Source organism: Lissotriton helveticus, chromosome 5_1 (assembly GCF_964261635.1).
Source record: "Lissotriton helveticus chromosome 5_1, aLisHel1.1, whole genome shotgun sequence".
NCBI lineage: Eukaryota > Metazoa > Chordata > Amphibia > Caudata > Salamandridae > Lissotriton > Lissotriton helveticus.
Genome location: NC_136065.1, coordinates 727,375,322 through 727,388,165, shown reverse-complemented (window position 1 = coordinate 727,388,165; position 12,844 = coordinate 727,375,322). Strand labels below are relative to the sequence as shown.

Sequence of the window (12,844 nt, the reverse complement as noted above, 5' to 3'; positions counted from 1 at the left end):
ATCTAGTTTTCCGTATGCGTGGATTTTTTTTATTATGGTCACAGTGTATTAAACTTGTCAGTATATATAAATGAGTTGTTCTAGGGAACGTAATAAATGTTATAGTTTTCATAATCACAATTTTTGTTTTCAGCATGTGGTTTTCTTTGTGATTTTCTATGTTTTTTTCACGCACAAACTCTGCTTTTGTTCATGGTGCCATGTTTTAGTATGCCTCGCTTACAGCACTTAATGGCTTGACTAATGTAGTTGTACGCCAAACTTCATCCATATTTGGGCTGTTAATTCCTCCATACAGGGACCTTCAGTCACAGGCTTAAGTACTGAGCAGCTTCAACTGTTGAATCTTGCACTATGTGCAAATGATAGATCTGCTGCACATGTGATGTCACTTCCTGTTGTGATGTCACTTCCTGCTGTGAGGTCACTCCCTGCAGTGATGGCACTGCCTGCTGTGATGGCACTTCCTGCTGTGATGGCACTTCCTGTTGTGATGGCACTTCCTGTCGTGATGGCACTTCCTGTGACACCACCTAACTTGGAGAGTTCCCCCACTTCTCTTTTTTAGTACTTGTGCCCTGCTGTAGCCTCTTCCAAGTGTTAAGCTCTGTGTTATGCTCTGTACAACAACATCAGCCCAGTCTCATCAGCCCACAGGCATCTAAGGCAACCGAAATCTCGGTGGTGTACTACAGAAGACCCTTTTATATTGATGCTTTTTATTCGTTAAAAATTATAGTTTTATAGCGTCCGAGAAGCACCTAAAGTTGCTGTAAAGCGCCAGGTTAGCGCTGTATGCCACCACTCACTAAAGTGAACGAATATGTGGGAAGGGTTGATGCCAAATGAGTTAGGGGGCCAGTCGTGTTACTCTTCGGGCTCAATGCACTGGAACTGTATTTGTATTTTGTATTTGTATTTCCGGTTTATATAGCGCCAACTCACCGGCAGGTCTCAAGGCGCTTTTGACCAGAAGGATACATCATCCTACCCTGCGGAGTAGCCAGAGAGGGGACGCGCTTAGGCTGGGCTCAAAGCCTCTCTAAATAAAATTGTTTTCAGTGACTTCCTGAAGCGAAGGAGGTTTCCTTCTTTGCGGAGGGACTCAGGGAGTTTGTTCCATATTTTAGGGATCAAGACCGAAAAAGATCTTCCACCTTTTGTTGGTCAGTGTCTATGCGGGCATCTTTAGAAAGTGATTTTACAGGAACGTACGTGGGCCAAGGGAGGAAAAGGGGGAGGCGGATGTTACGGCTAGGGTGCCATTGGAAAAGTTGCGTCAAGGTAAGATGTTCTTTAAAGGACTGTACCTGAACTTGTGAATTCCACCAAAAAGATGTGTGGGATTTCTGTGTTGGATCTTCGAAAGGGAGCAGGGCCAGCAGGTGCGCAGGGTTGGGAGAAGGCGGCTGGAGTTTCTAGACAGTGCACAGAGCTTTACATACTACTTAAAGTTATGGTAATACCTTCTTTAGCTCACACAACCCTTCCCACGATCCACTTGTTTTCAACATCAAACGTGTTTTCACACATTCAAGGTCTTTTTCCCCTTTAACTGAAATGTCTAAGGGTGAGAACACCGTGTATCAGATATTTAATCCCCACATTTGCAAGGACAAGCTTGCCCAAGGACAGGGGTGTTACTTGCTCCCCTTCCACGCTGACATAGACAAGGGGAAATTGTTTTTTGATAACATTGTAAATTATGTGTTCGTAGCAGTTTAGATAAAACAAATGAGTTTGGAAAATAAGTTCAGAAAAAAATGATTATTAATTATAATAAAAATATACTAATTCTATAAAACCTTGTTTGTATATGGCATTTGTTGGTGGTCGAGACGCCATGCACTAAGAGCCATTTTTGAAGATATCCAGGTCAAGTGGGAATTACTATATATTTTTCTTAGAGTAGAATTTCCATCATGATGTTTAGAATATATTTTCACATTCATGGATGGTCCACTGAAGCAAAGAGTATGGCATCTAAAAAATATTGAAAAAAGTGTGCACATTCACTGTTTTGAAAAATATAATGTTGTATTGGAAAAGCAAAGAGAAATTGGATATGAATACAAATATCTAACCCAAGATACGTACCTGTAATGAATAAAACGAACATTATGCAACAAACTTATAAAGGAGTCTTTGTTTAAGGACCTATGGTGTGCCTGTATACAGGGATGCGCCCACAGTGAATGTGCACACTTTTTTCAGTTTAACAAGGACGTAGCGGACGGCTTCATCACCTGACTTGTATTGGAACATTTCTTTTGAACGTAGCGAATTAAAGAAATATATATCATTTGAAAACAAAGGTTGTGCATCTTACCCAACTTAATAGACTTGATCTAAAAAATATTCCCACTTAGTATCCTAACACAACTACTGACAAGCATATGCAAAAATGTGTCCTATGCATTCAACCATATACCAGGTACAAGCACAATTTGGATATAAAATGTATCAATCTTTACCTTTGTCCTCCTCTTCTGCATCTTCTGCTTCCATTTGAGCATACTCCTCTTGGCTGTAATCATCTTCCTTGTCATCCTCTTCTTTAGAATCCTCTCTCTTTTTATCTTCTTTCTATAATCAAACAGGTCTCTGTTTAATTATTTATGTCACTATAAAAAAAATTATCTTATTTTCCTTCATATAAACAGAATCTATCACTTACACAAATTTAAACAGGAAAAAACAGTGACTTAATGCAGTAAATCATGTTCACCTAATCAAGGGCTCGTACAAACTTCTTCAGCAATGTGAAAGGACCAAAACTGTGATATACAGCTCCAGGACATTAAATCAAGAGACCGGTGTATTGATCCTGCAAGGGTACCATGGGTCCCAATGCAAGCACATAAAATGGCAGTTGAACAACTGTTCTGTCAGATGCAGTTGATGTAGTAAAAGTAGCACATCTGTGATCTAGTCTATACAGATGTGTTTCCTTATTTTCTGGATTGGTAGAGGGAATAAAGAAGGAACGGTGATAGACTAAGTGATATATAATAGGCTGATATCATTTTGTGCAAGAAGGCCAGGCTAGTGCGAGGATTTCACACAACACCACAAATTTGTCACAGCGTCCTGTGTAAATGAACTTTGTAGAGGGGCACCTTGCTGCAAGGATGATATCCACAACCTCAGGTGGTAAATCAAAAGCACTCTACTGCAACTGCAACTGCTCCAAATCTACACACAGAGATGTAGCTACTGCAGGTTCGGATGCAGAACCCTGTCCTCATACTGCGACAGAAGATCCTCCCCAAAGCAGTAGCATAATCTAAGGACATAAACTCACGCACAGGAGTTTCAGGCACCACAATCTCCTGACCCAATCTGGAGCCACTCGGATGACTTGGGTCTGGTCATTCTTGATGATCTTCAGATCTCAGGGCAGGAGAGGCAGAGGCATAAAGGCGTACAGAAGGCCGTGCTCCACTCTAGTCTAAATGTGTCTCCTAGAGTGTTCTTGGAAATTCTAATGCACATATTTTGGACAATGCAAACGCTTGACTGTGGCAAAAAGATCTAGACAGGGTCTCACCACTGTTGGAAATTCCCTGAGCCACCTCAGGGTGAAACCGCCATTCGTGATCCGCCATGTGCCGCCAGCTGAGCTTGTTCGGTCGTAAAGATCTGCCAGGTGGTTCACGGTCAGGAAGATGGCCTGATGCGCCAGCCAACTCCAGAGGCACAGTGCCTCCTGGCACAGAATACAGTACCACACCCTGCCCTGCTTGCTGCAGCACTAAATGGTGATGGCGTTGTTCATGAGAACCTGCACCAGTATTACCTTGATTGATGAAAGGAACGCCTTCAAACTCAGAGGGATGTCCAGCAGCTCCATTAGTTTTATGTGCAAACAGGTTTCTGCCAGAGACCAAAGTCTTCTGATCTTCACGTCACCAAGATGGCCTCCCCAACACAGCAGTGAAACATCAGTCACCACCTTCAGCTCTGGTTGGAGAAGGGAGAGGGGTTTACCGCTGGTCAGGTTGGGATCAAGTAGACAACACTGCACATCTTGTGCTGTCTCCTCCGACACCTGGATAACATCCACCAGGCTCCTGTGGGACTGGGCCCACTGAAACCTTAGATTCCATGGAAGAGTTTGCATATGCCACCTGGCAATGAGGACAAGCAGGATGTACAAGACCAACAGACCAAAAACTCAGAACTGCTCGTACCGAGATACAGGATAAAGGTTGATTCATAAGGATCAAAGCACAAATAGCCTAGACTTATTGCATGGGAGGAAAGGTCCCGAACAGCACCATGTCTAAGGCAGTGCCTGTAAAAGGAGCAGGTGTGACCCTGGGCTCATTGGTCGAGAGCCCCAGCAATGACAAGAAGTTTGCCTTTGTCTGGAGATGGTCTCACACTGACTGTGGTGAGCACACATTCAACAGGCAGGGAAAGCTGGTATCATAAACGCCCGAAAATGAGGAAGACTTATTATTAGTCTAACGCACTGAGAGTGTCCATAAAAAAGGTCGACATGTTTCAGCCCTTGTGGTTGCCCGTGTGGGTCAAGTGGGCTTTCTTCAGGACCTAAAAAAGGAGAAAGTGGAGGCTGTATTTTGTTATGGTCTCTGTGAATCTGGGTGTATTGACCCAATTCTCACTTGGTCAGATAGTACCTTAAGTCAAGGGCTGCAACATGTCGACCTTTTTTATCGACACTCTCATTGTGTTAGACTAATAATAAGTCTTCCCACGCATGACACAGTTTTTAAACCTCTCGAACCCAGACTGATTAAACATACAAGTCTGGCTATATGGGATTTTAACATCACTTTTTGATGTTCACCTCACTACAACACTCCCACTTTTCTTTGATCACTACTGCAATAACCAGTGGTTCACCTCCGGATGGAGGTAGCATACAAAATAACCCAATGATGATGTGGTTTCGTCTTTAAAAGCAGGGCGGAGAATCAAGATATACCGCCTTTCAGACTTCTGCACGTGAATGAGGGTTTTTTATCGGTATACTACACGAACTTTGCAAACCCTGGTTACTCAGGTCAAGTGATCCATTCCCATTTGATATTTGGTTACAAGTAAGGAAGCTGAATGGATCATAGTTCCTTCTTTCTCCCCCTTTTTGATTTGATATAGTTCCATATGTCCACATCATATACGTTAGGTCAAAATATATATGTATGAAGTCGCAACATCTAGCCCATGGTACTGATCTATATAATTTGCAAAGCATCACAACAACAGAACAAAAGAACCTTGTGGTATTCATAATACATCTTTTTTTCTAAGATAGAGTTTGGCATTTTTTATTATTCATTCTTTTTTTGTGTAACTTAGTAACAAGTAATCATATATTCAATGTTATACAATTTATATACAAAGAGAAACATACAAATTACAATATGATCATTAATGTACACACAGTTCTCAAAGAACCCCCGGAATCACAATAACCCCTAAATCAACTCACTTAAACTACAGTTCACTCAAATCATACAAGCCTGACTGACCTCACATGTAAATCATTCTAACACATCGCACAATTGGTAAAAAAAACAACCATAGTCATTTGCCAATGGACCAGAAAAAGTCAATTGAGTGATAACTAATTATTCAGAGTAATCAAAAACTGTCATATAATACATATCCAGTAGTTCCTCCATCCAATGGTACCCAAAATAACACAAATGTCCTGGTCCGAAACGTTGTGAAAAAAGCACGGATGTGTGTTTCGGTAGAGAGCTCTCTCTGAGGTCAACCACCTTCAGGGCACTAAGGAGCTAAATAAAAGTAAACCCCACAAAGGGTGAAAGATTTTATCCGTGGGTAGCCAGGGGATACAGTAATAAACATCGCTAAACAGTTCAGTCCTAAAATCCCTACAGAGTTACAAGCAAAAGCAGACCAAACCATTTTTTCAATTCATGAGCAAAGTAAAGACTCTCACTAAGCTAATGGTAAGTAGTGAATCATCTCTGAATAGCCTCGAAATTGGGCCTGATCACCATGAAAAAGAGGATGTCTTGCTATACATCTTGATAAAAAGAGACACACTCCTCTGTGCGTGTTCTCGGGTGCGTGCAACTCCGTAGTCCTTGCAAATCTGCAGGTTGGCATCCACACAATACTATTCTGTCTTATCTCAGATAAGCCACAATTAATCTTCCAAACAGTGAAATAACTTCAGGTTGTTGAAGGAGCCCTAAAGAAGGCATCTGCTAGGACTGAGTAAGATTCTCCACTCAAATCTTTGCCTCATGAAGGAAATGGAAAGACATACCAGACTCCAGATCAAACCAGTCACATCAAGTAATAATTTCTTCAGTACTCCGGGGTTGCACACTTGCACTGAAACTTATCCCTTAGACCCTTCTCCATCAGGGATCCAACAGCGGTCCGTAGGACATGGAGCAAAAGGGATGGCAAAGCATGGTGGAAACTTCTGGATACACAGCATCTTAGTTATATTTTCGGATTAAATTCCTGCCATGACTTGGAGGGGAGGATATCTTAAAGCACAGACCAAATTTGTCAGATGAGTCAACCCGACTGGCATCGAGGGGGTCACGCTCTAGTACTGCAATCTATTCCTCAAACCATCACCCCCCATTTGTTTTAGGCCGCTACGCCTCTCAAGGGTTAACCAAACCAATACAAGAAACTCAAAGAACATTCATAAATACTGGACTAGTGTGCTGAGATGTATGACGGAGGTGCTGGGTGAAGAGCTGAGCCTTGAGGCCAGGAGGTGTCTGCTTGATGTGTGGGGACCGACGGACTGGAGTAACAAAGATAAACAGTGGGCGGCCTTAGGGGGGCACATGATAGCTAAGTGTAATATTGTCAGAATGTGGGGGGCGAGAGAGGCCCCTGATTTAACATCATGGAAGCGGGACATGGACTGGTGCAGGTTTAGAGAAAAAACTGTATATGTTTCCAGGGGGTGCCCAAGGAAATGGTCTCATGTGTGGTCTAGATGGAATATGTATCGCAGAGACATATGTACTCCCCCTTGTCTCTCCGCCCTTTCCGTCCCTGATGAACCTGTACAGGCTGATTGATGTGAAACCTGCATATACATAAAGGCGAGTGACCAATGTTCCATTCAGAACCCGCCTTCATTAACTTTGTATGTACCATTGTCTCAATAATTTGTACTCGTACAATTATGTTGTTTTCAATAAAAAGATTTAATTAAAAAAAGAAACTGAAAGAACACAAGGAACTCAATATTCTTAAGATCAGAAGTTCAAGCACAAGCATGCTAGATAAGTCTACTTATGCACTCTGCAAGTATTGCACTGAAATGAGATAACCAACCTCTCATGGTGTTTTAATTTTTTTTTATTTGAAATCAATGCAGAGAGTGTATATGCAAGGGTTTTATTAATTATACATAGTAAAGCATTACGTACCAACTTAGTCAATGGGCATAACTAAATTGTGAGAAGAGCGGGACATCAGATACTGCTGCCTTTTTTATGCATTAGCACCCTGTTGGAAATGGCCCTATTTGCAGGGGTATCTGCAAACATTTTGCTTCTACCTCCTATTTTTTTCTGACCTGTCTTTGATGGCTATAGGATTCTGGGCACTTTATCACTGCTGATCAGTGCTAAAGTGCATATGCGGTCTGTGTAAATTGTTATTGTGATTGGTTATCCATGATTGGCGTATTTGATTTACCAGTAGATCCCTAGTAAAGTGCACCGAGTGGGTCAGGGCTGGTAAATCAAATGCTACTAGTGGGCCTGCATCACTGATTGTCCCACCCACAAGAGTATCCCTGTATAGATGTCTCAGGCCTGCCACCGTGGTGCCTGTGAGCAGTTTGTTAACTGCCATGTCGACTTGGCAAGTGCACCCACTTGCCAGGCCTTACCCTTCCCTTCTCCTGCACATTGGACATCCCTATGGTAGGCCCAAGGTACCTGGGCAGAGTGCAGTGTATGTGAAAGGCAGGACATATACTGGTGTGTATAACATGTCCTGATAGTGAAATACTGCCAATTTCGTTTTTCACTATTGAAAGTCTATCTTGCCCCCTAGGGTAGAATTGGGAATGCTTTGTAATATTTTACAAGCATATCTTCCCATAGGGATACGATGAAAAAATGGAGTTTGGTATCCCTGAACTCAGGATTTTAATAATACATCTTTTAGTAAAGATGGTTTTTAAATTATGTGTTTGAAAATAGCACTTTTAGAAAGTGAATATTTTCTTGTTCAAGCATCCTGTACACCTCTGTCTGTTTGTGGATTGCCTGTCTGGCTTTGGAGTGACAGGGGCTGGGGAGGTGCAGTGGCTCCAGGAGTCTGAATGAGTCAGCACTAGGCTGAAAAGGCCTGGTCTGCATTTGGGGTGGTGGGAGGAGTAGCACCTGTACCTGAATAGGAATTGGTTTGAACTGGGCTCAGAGCCCCTTGCACAAAGAGAACAAAGACATTTTGCAGTATAAGTATCAGACCCAAAACCCCAGATTGTAGATCACTCCTGGAATTCAAGAGGAACATTTGCCAAGGAGAAGAGCTGGAGAGACTTAGGAGAAGTACTGCCCTTGCTGTGCATCTGGGGTTGGCCTGCAGTTGCTGTTTCTGCCAAGGAAAGGTGAAGGACTCTGCTGTGTGCTGTGTCCCCCGCTTGAAGGAGATCGCCAAGGGCCTGAAGTGAGCTGGCCTCCTGTTCTAAAGTCTCAGGGACACAAAGGCTTCACCCCAGCTCCCCTGAACTCTGCTGCTGTGAGTTCTGACCTGACAAGAGGTGCCTGTGCCAGTGTTGGGCCTCTGGAGGTTGTTGCTGCTCTTTGGGAGCCGGAAGCAAGAAAAAACTCAGACCTACAGAAATCGACGCATCGCTCTTCTAGCAGCTGCATTTCTGACGCATCTCCAGGGTGCGAGAAGAATGTCCACGTATTGTCCTGCCGCTGCGGAAACTGCCACAGCGCCTTTCGCCGCTGCAAGAATCGACGCATCGAGAAATCGCAGCTAAAGAGTACTGACGCAGCACCGCTCGCAGGGGCCACATCGATCGGTGCCGCATCCCGGATTTCCATGCATCATACCTGCGCTGCAAGTTCTTCAGACCCATCACCCACAAACCGGAACCATCACAAAGAATAAACACATCATTCCCCGTACAGACCGGATTCGATGCAACCCTTCCTCTGCGTGTCGCATCGCTTTGTTTTCCGACGCTGCAGCTGTTTGGCTTGTGAACTTTAACGCATCTACAGGTACTTTAGTGAAAAGTCACACATCCATAGTTTTCTATGGTACAAGTTCTTGAAACCTTTTTAGAGTCATATTTTTAACTGTGTAAGTTGTATTTTTGTCATTTCGGTCTTGTTTAGTTTAGATAAAAATATTTTCTTTTTCTAAACTGGTGTGGTGTCCATTTGTGGTGTTTTCACTGTGTTGCTGCGAGTGTTGGTACAAATACTTTACACATTGCCTTTGGGATAAGCCTGTCTGCTCATTCCTAGCCACCAAGGGGGGTGAGCAGAGGCTATCTAAAGTGTGCATCCCCCTTTCCCTGACTAGAAGCAAGGGTCCCTATTTGGACAAAGGTACCTACCTCGGCCAACTAGAGGCCCCCATGTCTAACACACCCTTGTTCCGGAATGGATCTCTGCTGCTTCTATTTTTACCGATTTTAATGATCTCTGTCCTCCCAGCTGGAGCATGCACACTAGTCTTGAACTCAGAAGCAGTTTATCTATTTTCTTATTTATGTTTTTTCTCCAACATGCGCAATTATGTATGTTATAATGATTTTAATTAATCGAACAGTAAAGAACATTTATTCATTCGGTGAGGCTGTGGTCCCAATTGATAAATCAGAGTGCCTCTCTCCAGCACAACATGGTCAACTGTGTACATTCTGGGAGTGTTCGGGAAAAGGGGGAACCATAGGGCAGTCCAAGAGTCTGTCAAGGCCCAGTGGATTCAATTCCTTTCGGTAGGCAGGATCAGCCAATCCCCTATTAAATCAATCATTAACCGTTGTGAGTTGTGTTGCTAGGGAGTAGCCATAAGATCAGACACTCACACTTCCCCGTCATATGGGGAGTGCTGCACACTGGCAGAGGGCAAACACTGGCGTTTCCCCACCCAGATAAAGGTAGTGATCTTCGATGTCAGAGTCTGAAACCATTTACAATGGACCAGATGGGGAAAGTTTAAAAAAAGATATAAGATGTGAGGCAGCACCATCATCTTAAACAAGATAATACACTAAAGAGGATTCAGGGGCAGGCTGGTTCAGCATTGCAAATCTTTATTCAATCTAGCTGTGAGGGGTTCAGATTAAGGCTCCAAGTCAATTCCAGGAGACGGGAGATGTAAATGCTTAGGTATTTGAAGGATTGGTAGCGTGGTGGGATTTTGGCACACCAGGATCAGGCGCCCAGGTCAACCTCGATTGGCACCAGAAAGGACTTTGAGTCATTGACCCGAAGGCCAGAGGTGTTGCCATATAAGGGAAAGTCTCCAGGCAGGGGGGTCTAAGGATTACGGGTCCAATACAAATAACAGTAATCATCATCATAAAAACAAATAAACGGGGCAAATTGCTGCTTGAGGAACTATATAGTACGGAGGGACTCATAGTTAATGGTAGGCTCCCTTCTGATGTCCCTGCAAACTATACTCACAGCTCCTTCAACAGCAAATCAATTTTAGACTATATAATTGTTGACCAACCTTTTTTCTCTTTGTTAAGGGATTTGGTGGTCATGGACACTAGCCTTAGTGACCATAATGTTATTGTACTAACGCTCTCTCTAGAGCCACCCAATTCTGATACCTGGGTGTTGGACAGAGAGGTGGTCACCTTTCAAAAAACAGGTAGATGCTTCTGGGATTACAAAGCCATGAAGGATTTAGAACCTCTCCTTGTAAAAACTGTGTCCGATTTAAATAATTGGCAGGGGGTGGAAGAGAGCTCTTTTGATGTTTTCATAAAGGAGGTCATCTCCGCAGTTAAAAAATCGAACCTAATTAGGAAAAAAAATTCCCTCCCAAAAGCGGTTGTTTCCCTCAATAAGGAAATAAACAAACTGGTGAGGGAACAATATTTAGGTGGTGCAGTAGAAAGATCCCAGAAAATATCTCTTCTCAAAAGGAGGAGGTGCAGGTTAAAGAAAAAAATGAAAAGAGAAAAAGAGGACCTGTTATGGATTGGATTGCGTGAAGCCGCCGTCCATGGGAACTCTAGACAATTCTGGACCCTTATTGGGGAGGGATGTGGTTCTAGAGTGCGCCCATCTCCAATCCCTATCTCCGAACAAACCTGGGTCAACTACATTTTAAGTCTGTATGCAAAAAATGATCGGCAGGTGAAACTTAGGGGAATTGAGGAAAATACCACCCTTATAACTGAATACCCCTCAGAATTATCCATAGAATTAGCTATAAGAGACATGCGTTCTTCTGGTGCCATGGGCCCTGATGAACTCCCGATATCAGTCTTAAAACAAAATCCAGTAGCCTGGAGTAAAATCCTATTTCCTCTCTTTAGGATTTGTTACCTTAAAAAATATATTCCTGCATCCTGGAAGGGGAGCATTTTGGTTCCGTTGTTTAAAAAAGGTGATAAGAACTTGCCTATCAATTATCGCCAAATAGCTCTTCTAGACGCTATCGGGAAAGTGTTTTGTAAATGTCTATTATCGCTGATTAATGATTGGGTGGCGTTAAATCAAATCCTTCCCTTAGAACAAGTAGGTTTTCGTAAGGGCCACGGAACGTTGGACAATCTTTCCGCTCTTCAGTCTATTACTGACAAATATATAGGGGTACGTGGCGGAAGAGTTTACGTGGCCTTTATTGACTTCTCCACAGCATTTGACAAGGTTGACCGTCCACTGCTGTGGAGAAAGCTCTCGGCCTTGGGAATGCCGCCATATCTATTAGATATGATTCAGTTGTTGCACACAGACACCTGGTGCCAGGTGTTGCAAGGAGGTGACAGGGGGCTCTCTAAGATCATTCCTTCATGTAATGGTCTTAAGCAAGGTTGTTTGCTTGCTCCGCTACTCTTTTCGTTATATATTGCTGATTTACCCGCTTCTCTCTCCTCTTGTGACGGGATAGCCCCAATACTGGGCGGAAAACATATCTCATGTATGCTATATGCGGATGACATCATAATAATGGATCTTATGCCCAAAGGTCTTGCTAAACGCCTCCTCGCTTTACATCAGTATGCAGTTGTTCATTTCCTAAAAATTAATGCAAGTAAGAGTAAAATTATGTGCATCACAGGCCGGAAAAAACATAAATTTAAGAATTTTACCTGGTCTGTGGGAAATGATAAACTGGAGGTTGTAAAGAATTATGTTTTTCTTGGAAAAGTAATTTGTGATAATTTAAGTGCCAAACCCCACACCGATAATAGTGTCCGTAAGGCATTAGCCCAAGGAAGAAGTTTAAATTCATTATATTCGGCGTTGGGAAAAAGGCATTTTTCGCATTTACTGGAGGTCTTTAGGGCAAAGGTCCCATCCACCCTTCTATATGGCCTAGAATTAATTGATCTTAAGCACTGGGATTTTTTAAATAAGGTGGAGGGGAAATTGCTAAGAAGTATTACTTCAGTCAGTTCTGCCTGCTCCGTGGCAGCTTGCAGACTTGAGTTCGGTCTGCGCAGCAGCTGGGTGCAGGGCTTGGCAGCTGTGGTGCGCTGGGTTGCAAGTATAGCCAGAGGAGAAGAGGGGACCATGAGGTTCCTTCTAAGGACTGAACTATTGGGAGGTTTAGGGGAACACTCCTTGATAGTTAGCAATTTTAGAAAGGCCGTATCCCTCCTGCAGTTGGATGAGAGTACTCTCTTCTCTTTATCTGCATCCCAGTT

The 12,844-nt window shown here is 43.1% G+C and overlaps 1 protein-coding gene across 6 annotated transcripts in view; it reads right to left on the bottom strand.

Moving 5' to 3' along the window:
* CCAR1 (cell division cycle and apoptosis regulator 1) overlaps positions 1 to 12,844 on the bottom strand; it is a 1,607,854-nt gene that overhangs the window by 594,200 nt on the left and 1,000,810 nt on the right. For all 6 annotated transcript variants that reach the window (XM_078643192.1, XM_078643189.1, XM_078643190.1 and 3 more), the window contains one exon: positions 2,475 to 2,586. In XM_078643192.1, coding sequence (XP_078499318.1) covers positions 2,475 to 2,586 — 112 coding nt within the window. The remainder of the gene's footprint in view (positions 1 to 2,474; positions 2,587 to 12,844) is intronic.